Source organism: Oncorhynchus masou, chromosome 5 (assembly GCF_036934945.1).
Source record: "Oncorhynchus masou masou isolate Uvic2021 chromosome 5, UVic_Omas_1.1, whole genome shotgun sequence".
Taxonomy (NCBI): domain Eukaryota; kingdom Metazoa; phylum Chordata; class Actinopteri; order Salmoniformes; family Salmonidae; genus Oncorhynchus; species Oncorhynchus masou.
In genome coordinates, this window is record NC_088216.1 from 65,123,428 (window position 1) to 65,142,118 (window position 18,691).

General features: G+C 45.7%; 1 protein-coding gene across 1 annotated transcript in view; it reads right to left on the reverse strand.

Annotated features, from left to right (window-relative positions):
- Positions 1 to 3,900: 3,900 nt before the first annotated feature.
- LOC135540104 (membrane-associated guanylate kinase, WW and PDZ domain-containing protein 3-like) overlaps positions 3,901 to 18,691 on the reverse strand; it is a 178,559-nt gene continuing 163,768 nt past the window's right edge. The window contains exons 11-21 of the mRNA XM_064966482.1: positions 9,819 to 9,850; positions 9,074 to 9,236; positions 8,739 to 8,833; positions 8,415 to 8,607; positions 8,092 to 8,277; positions 7,660 to 7,845; positions 7,416 to 7,512; positions 7,107 to 7,215; positions 6,707 to 6,844; positions 6,412 to 6,550; positions 3,901 to 5,802 (exon numbers count right to left, since the gene is read on the reverse strand). Coding sequence (XP_064822554.1) covers positions 4,766 to 5,802; positions 6,412 to 6,550; positions 6,707 to 6,844; positions 7,107 to 7,215; positions 7,416 to 7,512; positions 7,660 to 7,845; positions 8,092 to 8,277; positions 8,415 to 8,607; positions 8,739 to 8,833; positions 9,074 to 9,236; positions 9,819 to 9,850 — 2,375 coding nt within the window. The 3' untranslated portion in view covers positions 3,901 to 4,765. The remainder of the gene's footprint in view (positions 5,803 to 6,411; positions 6,551 to 6,706; positions 6,845 to 7,106; positions 7,216 to 7,415; positions 7,513 to 7,659; positions 7,846 to 8,091; positions 8,278 to 8,414; positions 8,608 to 8,738; positions 8,834 to 9,073; positions 9,237 to 9,818; positions 9,851 to 18,691) is intronic.

The following is an 18,691-nucleotide window of genomic DNA, read 5'->3' on the forward strand; positions in this document are numbered from 1 at the left end:
AGCAATAAAACTGGCCTTCTTTAGACTAGTTGAGTATCTGGAGCATCAGCATTTGTGTGTTCGATTACAGGCTCAAAATGGCCAGAAACAAATAACTTTCTTCTGAAACGCATCCGTCTATTCTTGTTCTGAGAAATTAAGGCTATTCCATGCGAGAAATTGCTAAGAAACTGAAGATCTTGTACAACGCTGGGTACTACTCAAATCAAATCAAAGTTTATTTGTCATGTACGCCAAATACAACAGGTAGACCTTACAGTGAAATTCTTACTTACAGTCTCTAACCAATAGTGCAAAAAAGGTATTAGGTGAACAATATGTAAGTAAAGAAATAAAAACCACAGTAAAAAAGACAGTGAAAAACAGTAGCGAGGCTATAAAAGTAGCGAGGTTACATACAGACACCGGTTAGTCAGGCTGATTGAGGTAGTATGTACATAGATAGATGTAGATATGGTTAAAGTGACTATGCATATATGATGAACAGAGAGTAGCAGTAGCGTAAAGAGAGGTTGGCGGGTGGTGGGACACAATGCAGATAGCCCGGTTAGCCAATGTGCGGGTACACTGGTTGGTTTGGCCAATTGAGGTAGTATGTACATATGTACATGAATGTATAGTTAAAGTGGCTGTGCATATATGATAAACAGAGAGTAGCAGCAGCGTAAAAGAGGGGTTGGGGCGTGGGCACACAATGCAAATAGTCCGGGTAGCCATTTGATTACCTGTTCAGGAGTCTTATGGCTTGGGGGTAAAAACTGTTGAGAAGCCTTTTTGTCCTAGACTTGGTACTCCAGTACCGCTTGCCATGCGGTAGTGGAGAGAACAGTCTATGACTGGGGTCGCTGGGGACTTTGACAACTTTTAGGGCCTTCCTCTGACATCGCCTGGTGTAGAGGTCCTGGATAGCAGGCAGCTTAGCCCCAGTGATGTACTGAGCCGTACGCACTACCCTCTGTAGTGCCTTGCGGTCGGAGGCTGAGCAATTGCCATACGAGGCAGTGATGCAACCAGTCAGGATGCTCTCGATGTTGCAGCTGTAGAACCTTTTGAGAATCTCCGGACCCATGCCAAATCTTTTTAGTTTCCTGAGGGGAAATAGGCTATGTCGTGCCATCTTCACGACTGTTTTGGTGTGTTTGTACCATTCTAGTTTGTTGGTGACACTACAGCCCAGTCAATGAGAATGGGGGCGTACTCGGTCCTCCTTTTCCTGTACTCCACAATCATCTCCTTAGTCTTGGTTACGTTGAGGGAGAGGTTGTTATTCTGGCACCACCCGGCCAGGTCTCTGACCTCCTCCCTATAGGCTGTCTCGTCGTTGTCTGTGATCAGGCAGTTATCGTTGTCGGTGTCCCTTCATAGAACAGCGCAAACTGGCTCTAACCAGAATAGAAAGGAGTGGGAGGCCCCAGTGCACAACTGAGCAAGAAGACAAGTACATTAGAGTGTCTAGTTTGAGAAACAGATGCCTCACAAGTCCTCAACTGGCAGCTTCATTAAATAGTATCCGCAAAACACCAGTTTCAATGTCAACAGTGAAGAGGTGACTCCGGGATGCTGGCCTTCTAGGCAGAGTTGCAAAGAAAAAGCCATATCTCAGACTGGGCAAATTAAATACAAATAAAAGATTAAGAGGGGCAAAAGAACACAGACACTGGACAGAGAAACTCTCGAGTTTCAGAAGAAAGTTCTTTGTCTCTGGCCATTATCAGCCTGTAATCGAACCCACAAATGCTGATGCTCCAGATACTCAACGAGTCTGAAGAAGGCCAGTTTTATTGCTTCTTTAGTCAGAACAACAGTTTTCAGCTGTGCTAACATAATTGCAAAATGGTTTTCTAATGATCAATTAGCCTTTTAAATGATGAACTTAGATTAGCTAACACAACGGGCCACTGGAACACTGGAGTGATGGTTGCTGATAATGGGCCTCTGTACGCCTATGTAGATATTCCTTAAAAAATCTGCCGTTTCCAGCTACAAAAGTAATTTACAACATTAACCATGTCTACACTGTATTTCTGATCAATTTGATGTTATTTTATTGGACAAAAAAATTCTAAGTGACCTCAAACTTTTGAACGGTAGTGTGTATATATATATATATATATATATATATATATATATATATATATATATATATATATATATATATATATATATATATATATATATATATACACAGTACCAGTCAAAAGTTGACACACCTAGTAATTCAAGGGTTTTTCTTTATTTTGTACTGTTTTCTACATTGTAGAATATTAGTGAAGACATCAAAACTATTAAATTACACATGTGATAAACAAATGAAAATATATTTTATATTCTTCAAAGTAGCCACCCTTTGCCTTGATGACAGCTTTGCACACTCTTTGCATTCTCTGAACCAGCTTCACCTGGAATGCTTTTCCAACAGTCTTGAAGGAGTTCCCACATATTCTGAGCAATAGTTGGTTGCTTTTCCTTCCCTCTGCGGTCCAAATCATCCCAAACCATCTCAATTGGGTTGAGGTCAGGTGATTGTGGAGGCCAGGTCATCTGATGCAGCACTCCATCACTCTCCTTCTTGGTCAAATAGCCCTTACACAGGACGGAGGTGTGTTTGGTCATTTTCCTCTTGAAAAACAAATCATAGTCCCACTAAGTGCAAACCAGATGGGATGGTGCATTGCTGCAGAATGCTGTCATAGCCGTGCTGGTTAAGTTTGCCTTGAATTCTAAATAATTCACAGACAGTGTCACCAGCAAAGCACCCCCACACCATCACACCTCCTCCTCCATGCTTCATGGTGGTAACCAACACATGCGCAGATCATCTGTTCAACTACTCTGCGTCTTACAAAGACACGTGGTTGGAACCATAAATCTCTAATTTGGACTCATCAGACCAAAATAAAGATTTCCACTGGTCTAATGTCCATTACTTGTGTTTCTTTGCCCAAGCAAGTCTTTTCTTCTTATTGGTGTCCTTAAGTAGTGGTTTCTTTTCAGTAATTCAACCATGAAGGCCTGATTCACACAGTCTCCTCTGAACAGCTGATGTTGAGATGTGTCTGTTACTTGAACTCTGTGAAGCATTTATTTGGGCTGCAATCTGAGGTGCAGTCAACTCCAATTAACTTATCCTCTGCAGCAGAGGTAACTCTGGGTCTTCCTTTCCTGTGGCTGTCCTCACGAGAGCCAGTTTCATCATAGCGCTTAATGATTTTTGTGACTGCACTTTAAGAAACTTTCAAAGTTCTTGAAATTGTATTTATTTACCTTTATTTAACTAGGCAAGTCAGTTAAGAACAAATTCTTATTTTCAATGATGGCCTAGGAACAGTGGGTTAACTGCTTGTTCAGGGGCATGACAACAGATTTGTACCTTGTCAGCTCGGGCGTTTGAACTTGCAACCTTCCGGTTACTAGTCCAACGCTCTAACCACTAGGCTACCCTGCCACCCCATTGATGAGGTGTAGGAGGTCAACACACATCTTCATGTCTTCAAGCAATGATGGACTGTCATTTATCTTTGCTTATTTGAGCTGTTCTTATCATAATATGGACTTGGTCTTTTACCAAATAGGGGTATATTCTGTAAACCACCCCTACCTTGTCACAACAAAACTGATAGGCTCAAACGTATTAAGAAAGAAAGAAATTCCACAAATTATCTTTTTTTAAGGCACACCTGTTAATTGAAATGCATTCAAGGTGACTACCTCATGAAGCTGGTTGAGAGAATGTCAAGAGTGTGCAAAGCTGTCATCAAGGCAAAGGGTGCTAGTTTGAAGAATCTCAATTATAAAATACATTTTCAATTAACACTTTTTTGGTTACTACATGATTCCATATGTGTTATTTCATAGTTTTGATGTCTTAACTATTATTCTACAATGTATAAAATAGCAAAAATAGAGAAATACCCTTGAATGAGTAAGTGTGTCCAAACGTTTGACTGGTACTGTATATCTATATTAATCTATAATTTCAATAAATTACACATAGGTTATCATACACATGGTAAACAATATCTCAAACCACAAGTTTCTGGTCTTTTGTAATGATATATTTTGTATTCGCGAATCATGTCTATTGTCTTAGAACTGTCTAGAATCCTTCGTAAAGCTAATGCTTTCTGAATAAAGTCTGAAATCTCTACATGGTGTTAAGGTCAGAACTTCGGCATCAGTATTTTCACATCAGGTGAACGGATCATACTCAGTGGAGTGGTAAAGGCGTGCAATAAAATAAACGTACGGACTGCATGCAGTTGAGCAAATCCCTTGGGAAAAGAGTGCCATGTGAAAAGGCCAATCCCAAGGGGCTTGCTGTAGATACCCAACATGAAAATAAAACCTTTACTGACACCTTAACTTTGTGTGTGTTAAAGACCTTTCTGCTTGGTTGCATATGGGATAATAATTGCATTATAATGGGTGAAGTATGGTTAGTTTTCATTCCACAAGATGTCCAAGAATAGGCCCTAAACATTCCAAACATGCGTATGGCCCAGATCAGAGATGTCTGAAGCAGCACACGAGGCAGGAAGAGAGATGAGTGTTGGATTACACGCCATTCCTAATGTCAAAGGCCAATAGAGCTTAAAAAAGTCCTCTTCACGGACACAGATGGACATGACACATGGCCGATAAGGTTGCCTGCCATTCCTCGTCCATCCATCTCATTGGAGAAAGAAACAGACCAACAATATACAGCATGGTGTGGTACAGCTCAAGTCTGTGTATTATGTGTCCACACAGTGTTGTCCATACTGTATCAGTAAGGGGGATTACGCAGCACCTCAGCCTGGGAGAGGATTCTGGCTGAGCTGGGGACTTTCCAGGGGCCCGGGCTAATCTGACCCTTTTGGTTCAGAGTATCCTGCTGAATGGCATTTGGAGAGGCCTGTGTGTCTTTTATACTCTTTTCCTCTGTTGTAGAGGCCCCATAATATTTTCTAGTCTTTCCCTCTTTTAAGGAAGCCCCTATGTATTTTTTGCTTGTCTGTTCTTTGCGTTTTTCCTTTTCTCCATCTTGAGGTTTACTCTTCTCTAGAGTAACTTTCAGAATATCTCTCCATGCCCCTGTCTCCATAGGGGTTGGCATGTGATGTCCTGACTCTGTCCCCACTTTCTTTTCAATACTGACCTGGCCATGGGCAGCCTTGTTCTTTCCTGTTATCCCTTCTCTCTCCTGTGTGCTTTTCCTGCCCTTTGAATCTCCCCTTTTGCTGTTTTTGTTTTCATCAAAGGGCTCCTTGCTGGAAAGCTCCTTTGATGTGCTCTGCTGTACCTGCTGTTTCTTTACATGCAACTGGCTCGAGGCTTCCTGTCTTTTTCGAGAAGACTTCTTGGGGCTAGGTGACCAACTTCCTTTCTGGCAGTGGGACTTCCTGTTTTTGCTTGGCTCTGCTTCCTGTCCCTTCCTCTCAGATTTTTTGGGACTGTGCTCTTTGGCTTTAGAGAACGTTTCACCTGTTTTCTTTGGGCTGCTGGGCTCCTTGGAGTCTTTAGACCTGGTATGACCTGGTTTGACCTTATAGAGGTTGATCTGCTCAGGGGTGATGGGAGAGAGCATGTCAGCCTGCCTGTCTGCCCACTCTCCATTCCACTCCACTGAGCCAGTGCCCCTGCTGCACTGGGGGTGGAGCGTTCGGTGGGGCAGGGAGTTCCAGTCAGGGGTCTCACTGGTGAAAGAGGAGGAACCTGAGGTGAAGGTGCAGGTGGAGAATGGAGAAGCGAGAGGGGATGTCTCTGAGACAAGCGCCTCTCTAGGAAAGCTTGTGGATGAAGTGACAGTTGGATCCAATTTACCTAGAAGTAAAATAAGTGATTACACAGATGTAAAATATTTATAGAGTGGCTCACATATCCTTATGAAAATAACAAGTAACGTACAAGAGCAAAATTCAGATGAACTAGTTTAGACAGATGAAAGGAGGAATCAAGAAGTAAATGATAGGAATTACCAAGGTAAAAGAGGACAGGCCAGTAAAAACAGTGAAGTGGTTAGTGGTGGTGCTCGTTTGAGTAATAGCACACAGTAGAGGGGACGCAATCACCTGCAACAGGGGGAGGAGAGGAAGTGCCAAGAGTAAGCAGTTATATATAGACAGCAGAGGACTCCATTCATGAAACATCCCCAACACAGTTAGGCACTCAGTTTGGGGGACATTTCACATTAAGGGTACAGTACTTTAATTAACATAAATGAATGAAGTAGCCAACAGAGATAGCTAAATCATTAATTAATGTGTTTACAAGGCATTGCTGCGTCAGTTCATGTTAATTAGCGCACCCTTGTTAAATGCTAGTAACATGTTATAACTCGCCCAACAAACAAGGATATTCAAACACCCTGCATCTCATACCACAAAAAAGGTCAATATTATCTTCTAGATCTAGACTTCTGTGTGTACTTACTGTTGTCTTGTACCAGACCCTGCCCTGGCCTTAACAGGAGCAGCACTTTGCTGCCTCCAGCCTGGATCAGCTCAATGGCGCGGGTATGGGTGATCCCCTGGGTCGGCTCTCCATTGATCTCCACTACCTGATCCCCCACCTGCTCATACAGGCACAATCTAGATGATCAACTCCTCGATGGCAACAAAATATGTAATTAGTCATTTATAAGACATGACAGAAACTTGATATCATGAATAGTCTAGTAACAGTCATCTGTGTGGATGTTTCCTAAGGCACCGGGGGTCAGACTTACATGGATCCTGCTGTCCAGCAGGGCAGGCCCCTCCTCAGCCAGTCTCAGGATGTACAGGCCCATGTTGTACTCTGTCCCTCCCCTCAGACTGAAGCCAAAACCCCGGGACCCCCGGTCCAGCTCCACCGTGATACAGCCCTGCGTGGCGCATGCGTACACACACACATATGTACACACACACACACACGCAAGCATGCAAACACACACACTCACATGCACGTAAGCACATGCACTCACACACACGCACACAATATGAACACACACACAAGCACGTACACACACGTTATAACTTAAGTTATAACTTAGTGCAGTTTTTTCTGAGTCATATATTATTTGATTGATGGAAAATCTCTAAAACACCAGATTAAAACAATGACAGTAATAATGGTATGAGCCTTGCCTGTCTGGGGCCTGTAACACACATTGTTCCCTGTTCGCTCAGAGGCAGAGTTTTGTAGTCGGCCCAGGTGACTCCCTCCCTCTTCTCCTCCTCCAGATCTAGGTTATAACTAGAACAGACAACAGCATTCAGTAACACTATGTTATATCTTCAATAATGTACAGTAGTGTCTCCGCTGGGGGCACAGAGAACAAAGCAATTTTAATCATTAAGATGTTGTGTCAGACATAAGTCTCTGGGTTGTTCTGCTAAATGCTGAAGCAGGGGTTTAATCCGTGTCTTGGTGTAGTAGTGAGATCAGGACCTTACCGCTCGTCATGCATAGCTGACCTCTGACCCATAGCTCTGTGATGAGGGGCGGGGCTCTGCTTGGCTGAGCTGGCACCAGAGGGAGGGCCCTTGTATTCTGGAACAGACAAAATACAAGTCACAACATTATGATAACACAAACACAAAACAACCATCCCACACAGAGATCATTGGTATATGACTGAGAATACTAGGAAAACCAACACAGTCCCATCCCATGGGTGACACTTCTGGTGAAGCTTACCGTCCTCGGGAACCACAGTAAGGGTGACAGCATTGCCAGCATCCTTGATGAGCTGAACGATGTCATTGTGAGACAGCCCCACGATGGACCGCCCGTTGACCGCTGAGATGCGGTCGCCTACATTCAGCAGGCCACAGCGGTCAGTGGGGCTGCCTTCGATGATGCGTCCGATCTTATGAGGGATCACTGCAAACAGAGAGATATCTAATAATAGCACACCCATCCCACCTGATGGATTCAGTCAGAAATATACAAATGGTATTTAAGGGACTATATTACTCAATAGTAAAGAAGTAATAATCTTTTCACAGGAAGAACCTTCAAACTCTGTTCCTGGATAATTTGGGTGATGATGCTATAGAGGAGAGTGGTGTGTGTGTGGTTGTGTCTGGGATAAGCAGTGCTAATGTTGGACATCAGGTCCATTCTCACCCCCTAGCGGGGGCTTGCTCTTGGAGGTGAGGATGACGAAGCCGAAGCCCTCGCTGTCCTTGCGGTGGAGGGTGATGTCGAAGGACTCGTGGTCCAGCACACTGGGCATCTGGATACGAGGGAGTCTGGGGGAGCCGTTCACCAACACTGGAGGCATGTGGAGCCCTGCCTCCTCCTCAGTCATATCTGATTGAAAAATGCATGGAGAGTATAGACTGAAATCCAGTATCAAATACATAGATGGCGTGTGTGTACTGTATGCAAGTGTGTGTGTGTGTTAGAGATCAAGGTGTAGAGGTTCCAGGCAGTCAGTGAGTGCTCACCTCTGTAGATGACTTTCCGACGCACAGTCAGCATGACCTGACCATTGCGGGCAGCGTTAGTCATCAGGTCCAGAACCTGCTTGTGGGAACGGCCCTTGACCATGATTCCATCGATGCCTATGAGCTCATCACCAGCCCTCAGGCGTCCATCCTTCTCAGCTGCACCAAGGTGCACGATGGCACCAATATACACCTGTCAGAGAGAGTTACACTTTGAGTCAGAAACACTGTCCATAGAAGACACAGTAGGCAATAGGCTTTCCTGGGTGTTGAAAATTAACAAAGATAATCTAACAGGGAGGAAGTTCATACTTCGGTACTCACTGGCTGCTCTGGACCTTCTCCTCCCAGAACACGGAAGCCAAAGCCAGTCTCCTGGTCCCTCTTGATGAACACATCCAGGTCTTTGGTGTGAGGCTCTGTGGATAGGGGTTACTGTGGTTAGATAGGGTATCATCTGGTCAGCAGGGTGAACTCACAGGCTTATCTTCCAGCTCACATTGATACTGTATTCACAAATGTAGGATGACCCTTAACAGATGGTCACGAACTTACAAATGAAACACTGTAATCCATTACAGAGCTATGGATGGAATAACTGAGCATAGGAGTACTAGGCCTCCTCAGTCTGTATGTGTTGCTATAGTATGTGCACTCACGCTTGCTCTCCAGCAGGGCCTTGGACTTGAGGTACATCTCTGTGGCGTCTCGTTTGGGGGAGTTGTTGCGCAGGGTTGAAGTGTTGGAGTGGAAAGGGAGGGCCTGGGGGACAGAGTCTGTGACACAGTCCAGAGTCTCTGTGCTCGATGTCATTTCCTGCCTCTGATGGGGCCACAGGGCCACAGACAGCGCAATTAGAGCACATTAAAGACCACACAGTCTACGTACATCTCATTACCCAGACACATAGCACAGGATGTAATGGTGATTGAATACTAAAGGAACGAAAGGTCATTCCACCGCAGGCTCCCGCATTGCTTTCACATTACCACCGCAAGCTCAATAGTAAACCAAAGGCCGATGGAATTTTGAATGTAATTTACCATTCACAGGCTAAAAAAAGAGTTCCCTATGGCGCTGACAGGCCTATTCTGTTGAAAAGGCCAGCTTCATCTAAAGCTGTCATACTAATATACAATATTATCTAAATAGGCTATGTGCTTCATTACCATTAAAATCCCCAGACAAAAAAGGAATGCTGAATAGAAGTAATTAAGACAATTTTCAAAGCAAACATAATCAATATTCAAATGTATAGTTATCATTTAATCTGATGCATTGGGGCTTGCTGGTTAACTGCTTTCCACTCAAGGACAAAATACTTGAATAAGAAAATGGGGGATAAGCGTCTGGGCACACAATAGTAAAACACAGAGTATTATAGAAGTGTTTTCTTTTACTCACAGGTTTCAGGCTCTTCACAGGAGATGTCTGACCTGTGAAAAACACAAGGAAGAGTCATGGGAAGGTTTAAAAAAAAAATACTAATGAGACATCAACCAGTAGATGGCACTGTCAACCTAACAGAGAACGGGAGCAGTGAAGGAATAACAGTTTCAACAGTCTAGACTCAGGAGGTTTAAAACAGTGTTGTAGCCTAATCCATAAAGAAGTATGACATCACTGTGTTATTAAAGATAAATAGGAGATATGTACATTTGAGAGAGGGGACCTACATGAGAGAGGACTAGCATAGTGAGCGAGACAGAGAGAGACAGAGAGAGTCATGCATAAAATCCAATGAACAATAATGTTAACTGTACAGTACACACACATGTTTCATCTCTCACGCTCAGATTGTTCCCACTGTTAATATAGCTCCAGCATTAAATTGATTCACGAGCATGCACCTCTCTGGAAGCCTAAAGGGGATGACGGTTCAGTCTGAAAAGTGTGATAGGGTTTATGGACCCTGATGTAACCAGGAGATCTAGCTCAATTCTTTTGTTCCGATGTGAAGAATCTAACCCAAGGACTGTCATCAAGAACATACAGTGCCTTGCGAAAGTATTCGGCCCCCTTGAACTTTGCGACCTTTTGCCACATTTCAGGCTTCAAACATAAAGATATAAAACTGTATTTTTTTTGTGAAGAATCAACAACAAGTGGGACACAATCATGAAGTGGAACGACATTTATTGGATATTTCAAACTTTTTTAACAAATCAAAAACTGAAAAATTGGGCGTGCAAAATTATTCAGCCCCTTTACTTTCAGTGCAGCAAACTCTCTCCAGAAGTTCAGTGAGGATCTCTGAATGATCCAATGTTGACCTAAATGACTAATGATGATAAATACAATCCACCTGTGTGTAATCAAGTCTCCGTATAAATGCACCTGCACTGTGATAGTCTCAGAGGTCCGTTAAAAGCGCAGAGAGCATCATGAAGAACAAGGAACACACCAGGCAGGTCCGAGATACTGTTGTGAAGAAGTTTAAAGCCGGATTTGGATACAAAAAGATTTCCCAAGCATTAAACATCCCAAGGAGCACTGTGCAAGCGATAATATTGAAATGGAAGGAGTATCAGACCACTGCAAATCTACCAAGACCTGGCCGTCCCTCTAAACTTTCAGCTCATACAAGGAGAAGACTGATCAGAGATGCAGCCAAGAGGCCCATGATCACTCTGGATGAACTGCAGAGATCTACAGCTGAGGTGGGAGACTCTGTCCATAGGACAACAATCAGTCGTATATTGCACAAATCTGGCCTTTATGGAAGAGTGGCAAGAAGAAAGACATTCCTTAAAGATATCCATAAAAAGTGTTGTTTAAAGTTTGCCACAAGCCACCTGGGAGACACACCAAACATGTGGAAGAAGGTGCTCTGGTCAGATGAAACCAAAATGGAACTTTTTGGCAACAATGCAAAACGTTATGTTTGGCGTAAAAGCAACACAGCTCATCACCCTGACCACACCATCCCCACTGTCAAACATGGTGGTGACAGCATCATGGTTTGGGCCTGCTTTTCTTCAGCAGGGACAGGGAAGATGGTTAAAATTGATGGGAAGATGGATGGAGCCAAATACAGGACCATTCTGGAAGAAAACCTGATGGAGTCTGCAAAAGACCTGAGACTGGGACGGAGATTTGTCTTCCAACAAGACAATGATCCAAAACTTAAAGCAAAATCTACAATGGAATGGTTCAAAAATAAACATATCCAGGTGTTAGAATGGCCAAGTCAAAGTCCAGACCTGAATCCAATCGAGAATCTGTGGAAAGAACTGAAAACTGCTGTTCACAAATGCTCTCCATCCAACCTCACTGAGCTCGAGCTGTTTTGCAAGGAGGAATGGGAAAAAATTTCAGTCTCTCCATGTGCAAAACTGATAGAGACATACCCCAAGCGACTTACTGTTATGAACTTGAGTGAAGACCCAAACGCGATTTTAACAGAAAACAGAGTTCTTTAATAAAAAACAGGAATGGCATAAATCCTCTTCCAACGTAGTCAATGGAACAAAAGAACGTAGTATAATGCAGGTTGCACCTGCCATGCATGCAGACTCCGACAGGACAGGACAAGGTGGAAGCAAACGAGACGACAGCTTGCTTCTGGCATCAAAAAACACAAACAAGAATCAGACACTGAAAGTAGCAGGAACAGAGAAAGAAATAGAGACCTAATCAGAGGGGGAAGAGAGAACAGGTGGGGAAAGAGAGAATGAGCTAGTTAGGGCAGATGTAGAACAGCTGAGGAATGAGAGACAGAGAAGGTAACCTAAAAAGACCAGCAGAGAGAGAGAATGAAGAGAAAGGACAGGAACAGACATAACAAGACATGACAGTACCCCCCCACTCACCGAGCGCCTCCTGGCGCACTCGAGGAGGAAACCTGGCGGCAACGGAGGAAATCATCGATCAGCGAACGGTCCAGCACGTCCCGAGAGGGAACCCAACTCCTCTCCTCAGGACCGTACCCCTCCCAATCCACTAGGTACTGATGACCACGGCCCCGAGGGCGCATGTCCAAAATCTTACGAACCCTGTAGATGGGTGCGCCCTCGACAAGGATGGGGGTGGGAGGGACGAGCGGGGCGCGAAGAACGGGCTTAACACAGGAGACATGGAAGACCGGGTGAACGCGACGAAGATAGCTGGGGAGAAGAAGTCGCACTGCGACAGGATTAATGACCTGGGAAATACGGAACGGACCAATGAACCGCGGGGCCAACTTGCGAGAAGCTGTCTTAAGGGGAAGGTTCTGAGTGGAGAGCCATACTCTCTGACCGCAACAATATCTAGGACTCTTGGTCCTACGCTTATTAGCGGCCCTCACAGTCTGCGCCCTATTACGGCAAAGTGCCGACCTGACCCCCTTCCAGGTGCGCTCGCAACGCTGGACAAAAGCCTGAGCGGAGGGGACGCAGGACTCGGCGAGCTGAGATGAGAACAGCGGAGGCTGGTACCCGAGGCTACACTGAAAAGGGGATAGACCGGTAGCAGACGAGGGAAGCGAGTTGTGGGCGTACTCTGCCCAGGGGAGCTGTTCTGACCAAGACGCAGGGTTACGAAAAGAAAGACTGCGTAAAATGCGACCAACAGTCTGATTGGCCCGTTCGGCTTGACCGTTAGACTGGGGATGAAAGCCGGACGAGAGACTGACGGAAGCCCCAATCAAACGGCAAAACTCCCTCCAAAATTGAGACGTGAACTGCGGGCCTCTGTCGGAAACGACGTCAGACGGAAGGCCATGAATTCGGAAAACATTCTCGATAATGATCTGAGCCGTCTCCTTAGCAGAAGGGAGCTTATCGAGAGGAATGAAATGAGCCGCCTTAGAGAATCTATCGACAACCGTAAGAATAACTGTCTTCCCCGCTGATGAAGGCAGTCCGGTGATAAAATCTAAAGCGATGTGAGACCACGGTCGAGAGGGAATGGGAAGCGGTCTGAGACGGCCGGCAGGAGGAGAGTTCCCAGATTTAGTCTGCGCGCAGACCGAACAAGCGGCGACAAATCGACGCGCGTCACGTTCCCGAGTGGGCCACCAGAAACGCTGGCGAATGGAAGCGAGCGTACCCGAAGGCCGGGGTGGCCGGCTAACTTGGCAGAGTGGGCCCACTGAAGAACGGCCGGACGAGTAGGAACGGGAACGAACAGAAGGTTCCTAGGACAAGCTCGCGGCGACGGAGTGTGAGCGAGTGCTTGCTTTACCTGCCTCTCAATTCCCCAGACAGTCAACCCGACAACACGCCCCTCAGGGAGAATCCCATCGGGGTCGGTGGAGACCTCAGAAGAACTGAAGAGACGAGATAAAGCATCAGGTTTGGTGTTTTTTGAGCCCGGACGATAAGAAATAACAAACTCGAAACGAGCGAAAAACAGAGCCCAACGAGCCTGACGCGCATTAAGTCGTTTGGCTGAACGGATGTACTCAAGGTTCCTATGGTCAGTCCAAACGACAAAAGGAACGGTCGCCCCCTCCAACCACTGTCGCCATTCGCCTAGGGCTAAGCGGATGGCGAGCAGTTCGCGATTACCAACATCATAGTTACGTTCTGACGGCGATAAGCGATGAGAGAAAAACGCGCAAGGATGGACCTTGCCGTCAGAGAGAGCGCTGAGAAAGAATGGCTCCCACGCCCACCTCTGACGCGTCAACCTCAACAACAAACTGTCTAGAGATGTCAGGTGTAACAAGAATAGGTGCGGATGTAAAACGATTCTTAAGAAGATCAAAAGCTCCCTGGGCGGAAACGGACCACTTAAAGCACGTCTTAACAGAAGTAAGGGCTGTGAGAGGAGCTGCCACCTGACCGAAATTACGGATGAAACGACGGTAGAAATTAGCGAAGCCCAGAAAGCGCTGCAGCTCGACGCGTGACTTAGGAACGGGCCAATCAATGACAGCCTGGACCTTAGCGGGATCCATCTTAATGCCCTCAGCGGAAATAACGGAACCGAGAAAAGGGACAGAGGCGGCATGAAAAGTGCACTTCTCAGCCTTCACATAAAGACAGTTCTCCAAAAGGCGCTGGAGGACGCGTCGCACGTGCTGAACATGAATCGAGAGAGACGGTGAAAAAATCAGGATATCATCCATGTAAACGAAAACAAAAATGTTCAGCATGTCTCTCAGGACGTCGTTAACTAGTGCCTGAAAGACAGCTGGAGCGTTAACGAGGCCGAAAGGAAGAACCCGGTATTCAAAGTGCCCTAACGGAGTGTTAAACGCCGTCTTCCACTCGTCCCCCTCCCTGATGCGCACGAGATGGTAGGCGTTACGAAGGTCCAATTTGGTGAAAAACCTGGCTCCCTGCAGGATCTCGAAGGCTGAAGACATAAGAGGAAGCGGATAACGATTCTTAACTGTTATGTCATTCAGCCCTCGATAATCCACGCATGGGCGCAGGGACCCGTCCTTCTTCTGAACAAAAAAGAACCCCGCGCCGGCGGGGGAGGAGGAGGAGACTATGGTACCGGCGTCGAGCGAAACCGACAAATAATCCTCGAGAGCCTTACGTTCGGGAGCCGACAGAGAGTATAATCTACCCCGGGGGGAGTAGTTCCCGGAAGGAGATCAATACTACAGTCATACGACCGGTGTGGAGGGAGAGAAGTGGCCTTGGAACGACTGAACACCGTGCGCAGATCGTGATACTCCTCCGGCACCCCTGTCAAATCGCCAGGCTCCTCCTGTGAAGAAGAGACAGAGGAAACAGGAGGGATAGCAGACATTAAACAGGTTACATGACAAGAAACATTCCAGGATAGGATAGTATTACTAGACCAATTAATAGAAGGGTTATGGCGCACTAGCCAGGGATGACCCAAAACAACAGGTGTAAAAGGTGAACGAAAAATTAAAAAAGAAATGGTTTCGCTATGATTACCAGAGACAGTGAGGGTTAAAGGCAGCGTCTCACGCTGAATCTTGGGGAGAGAACTACCATCTAAAGCGAACAAGGCCCTGGGCTCCCCTAACTGTCTGAGAGGAATGTCATGTTCCCGAGCCCAGGTCTCGTCCATAAAACAGCCCTCCGCCCCAGAGTCTATCAAGGCACTGCAGGAAGCAGATGAACCGGGCCAGCGGAGATGGACCGGAAAGGTAGTGCGTGATCCAGAAGGAGAGGCCTGAGTAGTTGCGCTCACCAGTAGCCCTCCTCTTACTGATGAGCTCTGGCCTTTTACTGGACATGAGGTGACAAAATGACCAGCGGAGCCGCAGTAGAGACAGAGGCGATTGGTGATTCTCCGTTCCCTCTCCTTGGCCGAGATGCGAATACCCCCAGCTGCATAGGCTCAGCATCCGAGCCGGCGGAGGAGGGTGGCAGTGATGCGGCAGGTGGCAGTGATGTGGAGAGGGGAGCAACGGAGAACGTGAGCTCCTTTCCACGAGCTCGGCGACGAAGATCAAACCGTCGCTCTATGCGAATAGCGAGAGCTATTAAGGAGTCCAGACTGGAAGGAACCTCCCGGGAGAGGATCTCATCCTTAACCTCGACGTGGAGACCCTCCAGAAAACGAGCGAGCAAAGCCGGCTCGTTCCAGTCACTAGAGGCAGCGAGAGTGCGAAACTCAATAGAATAATCCGTTATGGATCGATTCCCCTGACATAGGGAAGACAGGGCCCTGGAAGCCTCCTCGCCAAAAACAGAACGGTCAAAAACCCGTATCATCTCCTCCTTAAAGTCCTGATACTGGTTAATACACTCAGCCCTCGCCTCCCAGACTGCCGTGCCCCACTCACGCGCCCGTCCGGTAAGGAGAGAAATGACGTAGGCGATGCGGGCTGCGCTCCTGGAGTAAGTGTTGGGCTGGAGAGAGAACACCACATCACACTGAGTGAGGAATGAGCGGCACTCAGTGGGCTCCCCAGAGTAACACGGCGGGTTGTTGATCCTGGGCTCCGGAGACTCGGAAACCCTGGAAGTGGGCGGTGGATCGAGGTGGAGTTGGTGAACCCGTCTTGTGAGGTCGGAGACTTGGACGGCCAGGGTCTCAACGGCATGTTGAGCAGCAGACAATTCCTCCTCGTGTCTGCCTAGCATCGCTCCCTGGATCTCGACGGCGGAGTGAAAAGGGTCCGGAGCCGCTGGGTCCATTCTTGGTCTGATTCTTCTGTTATGAACTTGAGTGAAGACCCAAACGCGGTTTTAACAGAAAACAGAGTTCTTTAATAAAAAACAGGAATGGCATAAATCCTCTTCCAACGTAGTCAATGGAACAAAAGAACGTAGTATAATGCAGGTTGCACCTGCCATGCATGCAGACTCCGACAGGACAGGACAAGGTGGAAGCAAACGAGACGACAGCTTGCTTCTGGCATCAAAAAACACAAACAAGAATCAGACACTGAAAGTAGCAGGAACAGAGAAAGAAATAGAGACCTAATCAGAGGGGGAAGAGAGAACAGGTGGGGAAAGAGAGAATGAGCTAGTTAGGGCAGATGTAGAACAGCTGAGGAATGAGAGACAGAGAAGGTAACCTAAAAAGACCAGCAGAGAGAGAGAATGAAGAGAAAGGACAGGAACAGACATAACAAGACATGACACTTACAGCTGTAATCGCAGCAAAATGTGGCGCTACAAAGTATTAACTTAAGGGGGCTGAATAATTTTGCACGCCCAATTTTTCAGTTTTTGATTTGTTAAAAAGGTTTTAAATATCCAATAAATCGTCGTTCCACTTCATGATTGTGTCCCACTTGTTGTTGATTCTTCACAAGAAATACAGTTTTATATCTTTATGTTTGAAGCCTGAAATGTGGCAAAAGGTCGCAAAGTTCAAGGGGGCCGAATACTTTCGCAAGGCACTGTATAAGATGATTAGATGAATTCAGTATCTTCAGTCGCTCTTTCAATTCAATTCAAAGGGCTTTATTGGCATGGGAAACATATTTTTACATTGCCAAAGCAAGTGAAATAGATAATAAACAAAAGTCAAATAAATAATACAAATTAACAGTAAACTTTACACACAAAAGTTCCAAAAGAATAAAGACATTTCAAAAAATTTTATTTTAAATTTATCTTTATTTCACCAGGCAAGTCAGTTAAGAACAAATTCTTATTTTCAATAATGGCCTAGGAACAAACAGTGGGTTAACTGCCTGTTCAGGGGCAGAATGACAGATTTGTACCTTGGGGTTTGAACTCGCAACCTTCCGGTTGCTAGTCCACTGCTCTAACCACTAGGCTACCCTGCCGCCCCAGTCTTATGTCTATATACAGTGTTGTAATGATGTGCAAATAGTTAAAAGTACAAAAGGGAAAATAAGTAAACATAAATATAGGTTGTATTTACAATGGTGTTTGTTCTTCACTGGTTGCCCTTTTCTTGTGGCAACAAGTCACACATGTTGCTGCTGTGATTGCACACTGTGGTATTTGACCCAATAGATATGTGAGTTTATTAAAAGTATGTGTCTATAATATGGTCATACATTGGCAGGAGGTTAGGATGTGCAGCTCAGTTTCCACCTCGTTTTGTGGGCAAGCCTGTCTTCTCTTGAGAGCCAGGTCTGCCTTTGGAGGCATTTCTCAATAGCAAGGCTATGCTAACTGAGTCTGTACATAGTCAAAGATTTCCTTAATTTTTGGTCAGTCACTGTGGTCAGGTATTGCTAGTTAGCAATTGCACTAACTCTAGTTAGCAACTTCCTTCAAACTGCACGCAGAGACATAAATATGTATCCACAAGTTCATCTGACTATGCGAAAGCAGAAAAAATACTTTATTGTCAAAATCCCTAAGTGTCCATTTAAAGGGCCAAGGATATAGAAGCATGCAAAAATTCTCCGTGCCTCCGATGATGATCAAAGCAAATCCAAGCTCATCGACTTGTGTACCATTTCCCCAGGGCGACTGGAGATGGATGTGTGAGATGTTTGAAGGGTGCTTTCCCCTCCCTCTCTCCCCAGGAGCAGAGCAGACAGAGGACCGTGCTTATGCAACTTCCCTTCCCAGGCCTGCAACAGACTGCAGTATGAATGCCTGACAGAGAGCCTTAGTAGAAGCTGTGAAGCAGCCTGAAGAGATACAGTATATATCCTGTAAAGGGAGATGTGGTAGAGATCTGTGCATACAGAGAGGTGTTTATGGGAATATGTGAAAGGTATATTTGACAGGAGAGTTGGGTTGCATAAGGTGACTCTACAATTGTCATTACTACGTGATAATTTATGCCAAAAAGGCAACAGTCCCTCATGTGTTCACCTATTGCAGACATAGTGACATCACCAAGATACCATACCATAGTGTGTGTACATGAGCGGTAGTTGATCCGATCTCTCATCTCCTAGTATCAGCACATTGACCTGACAC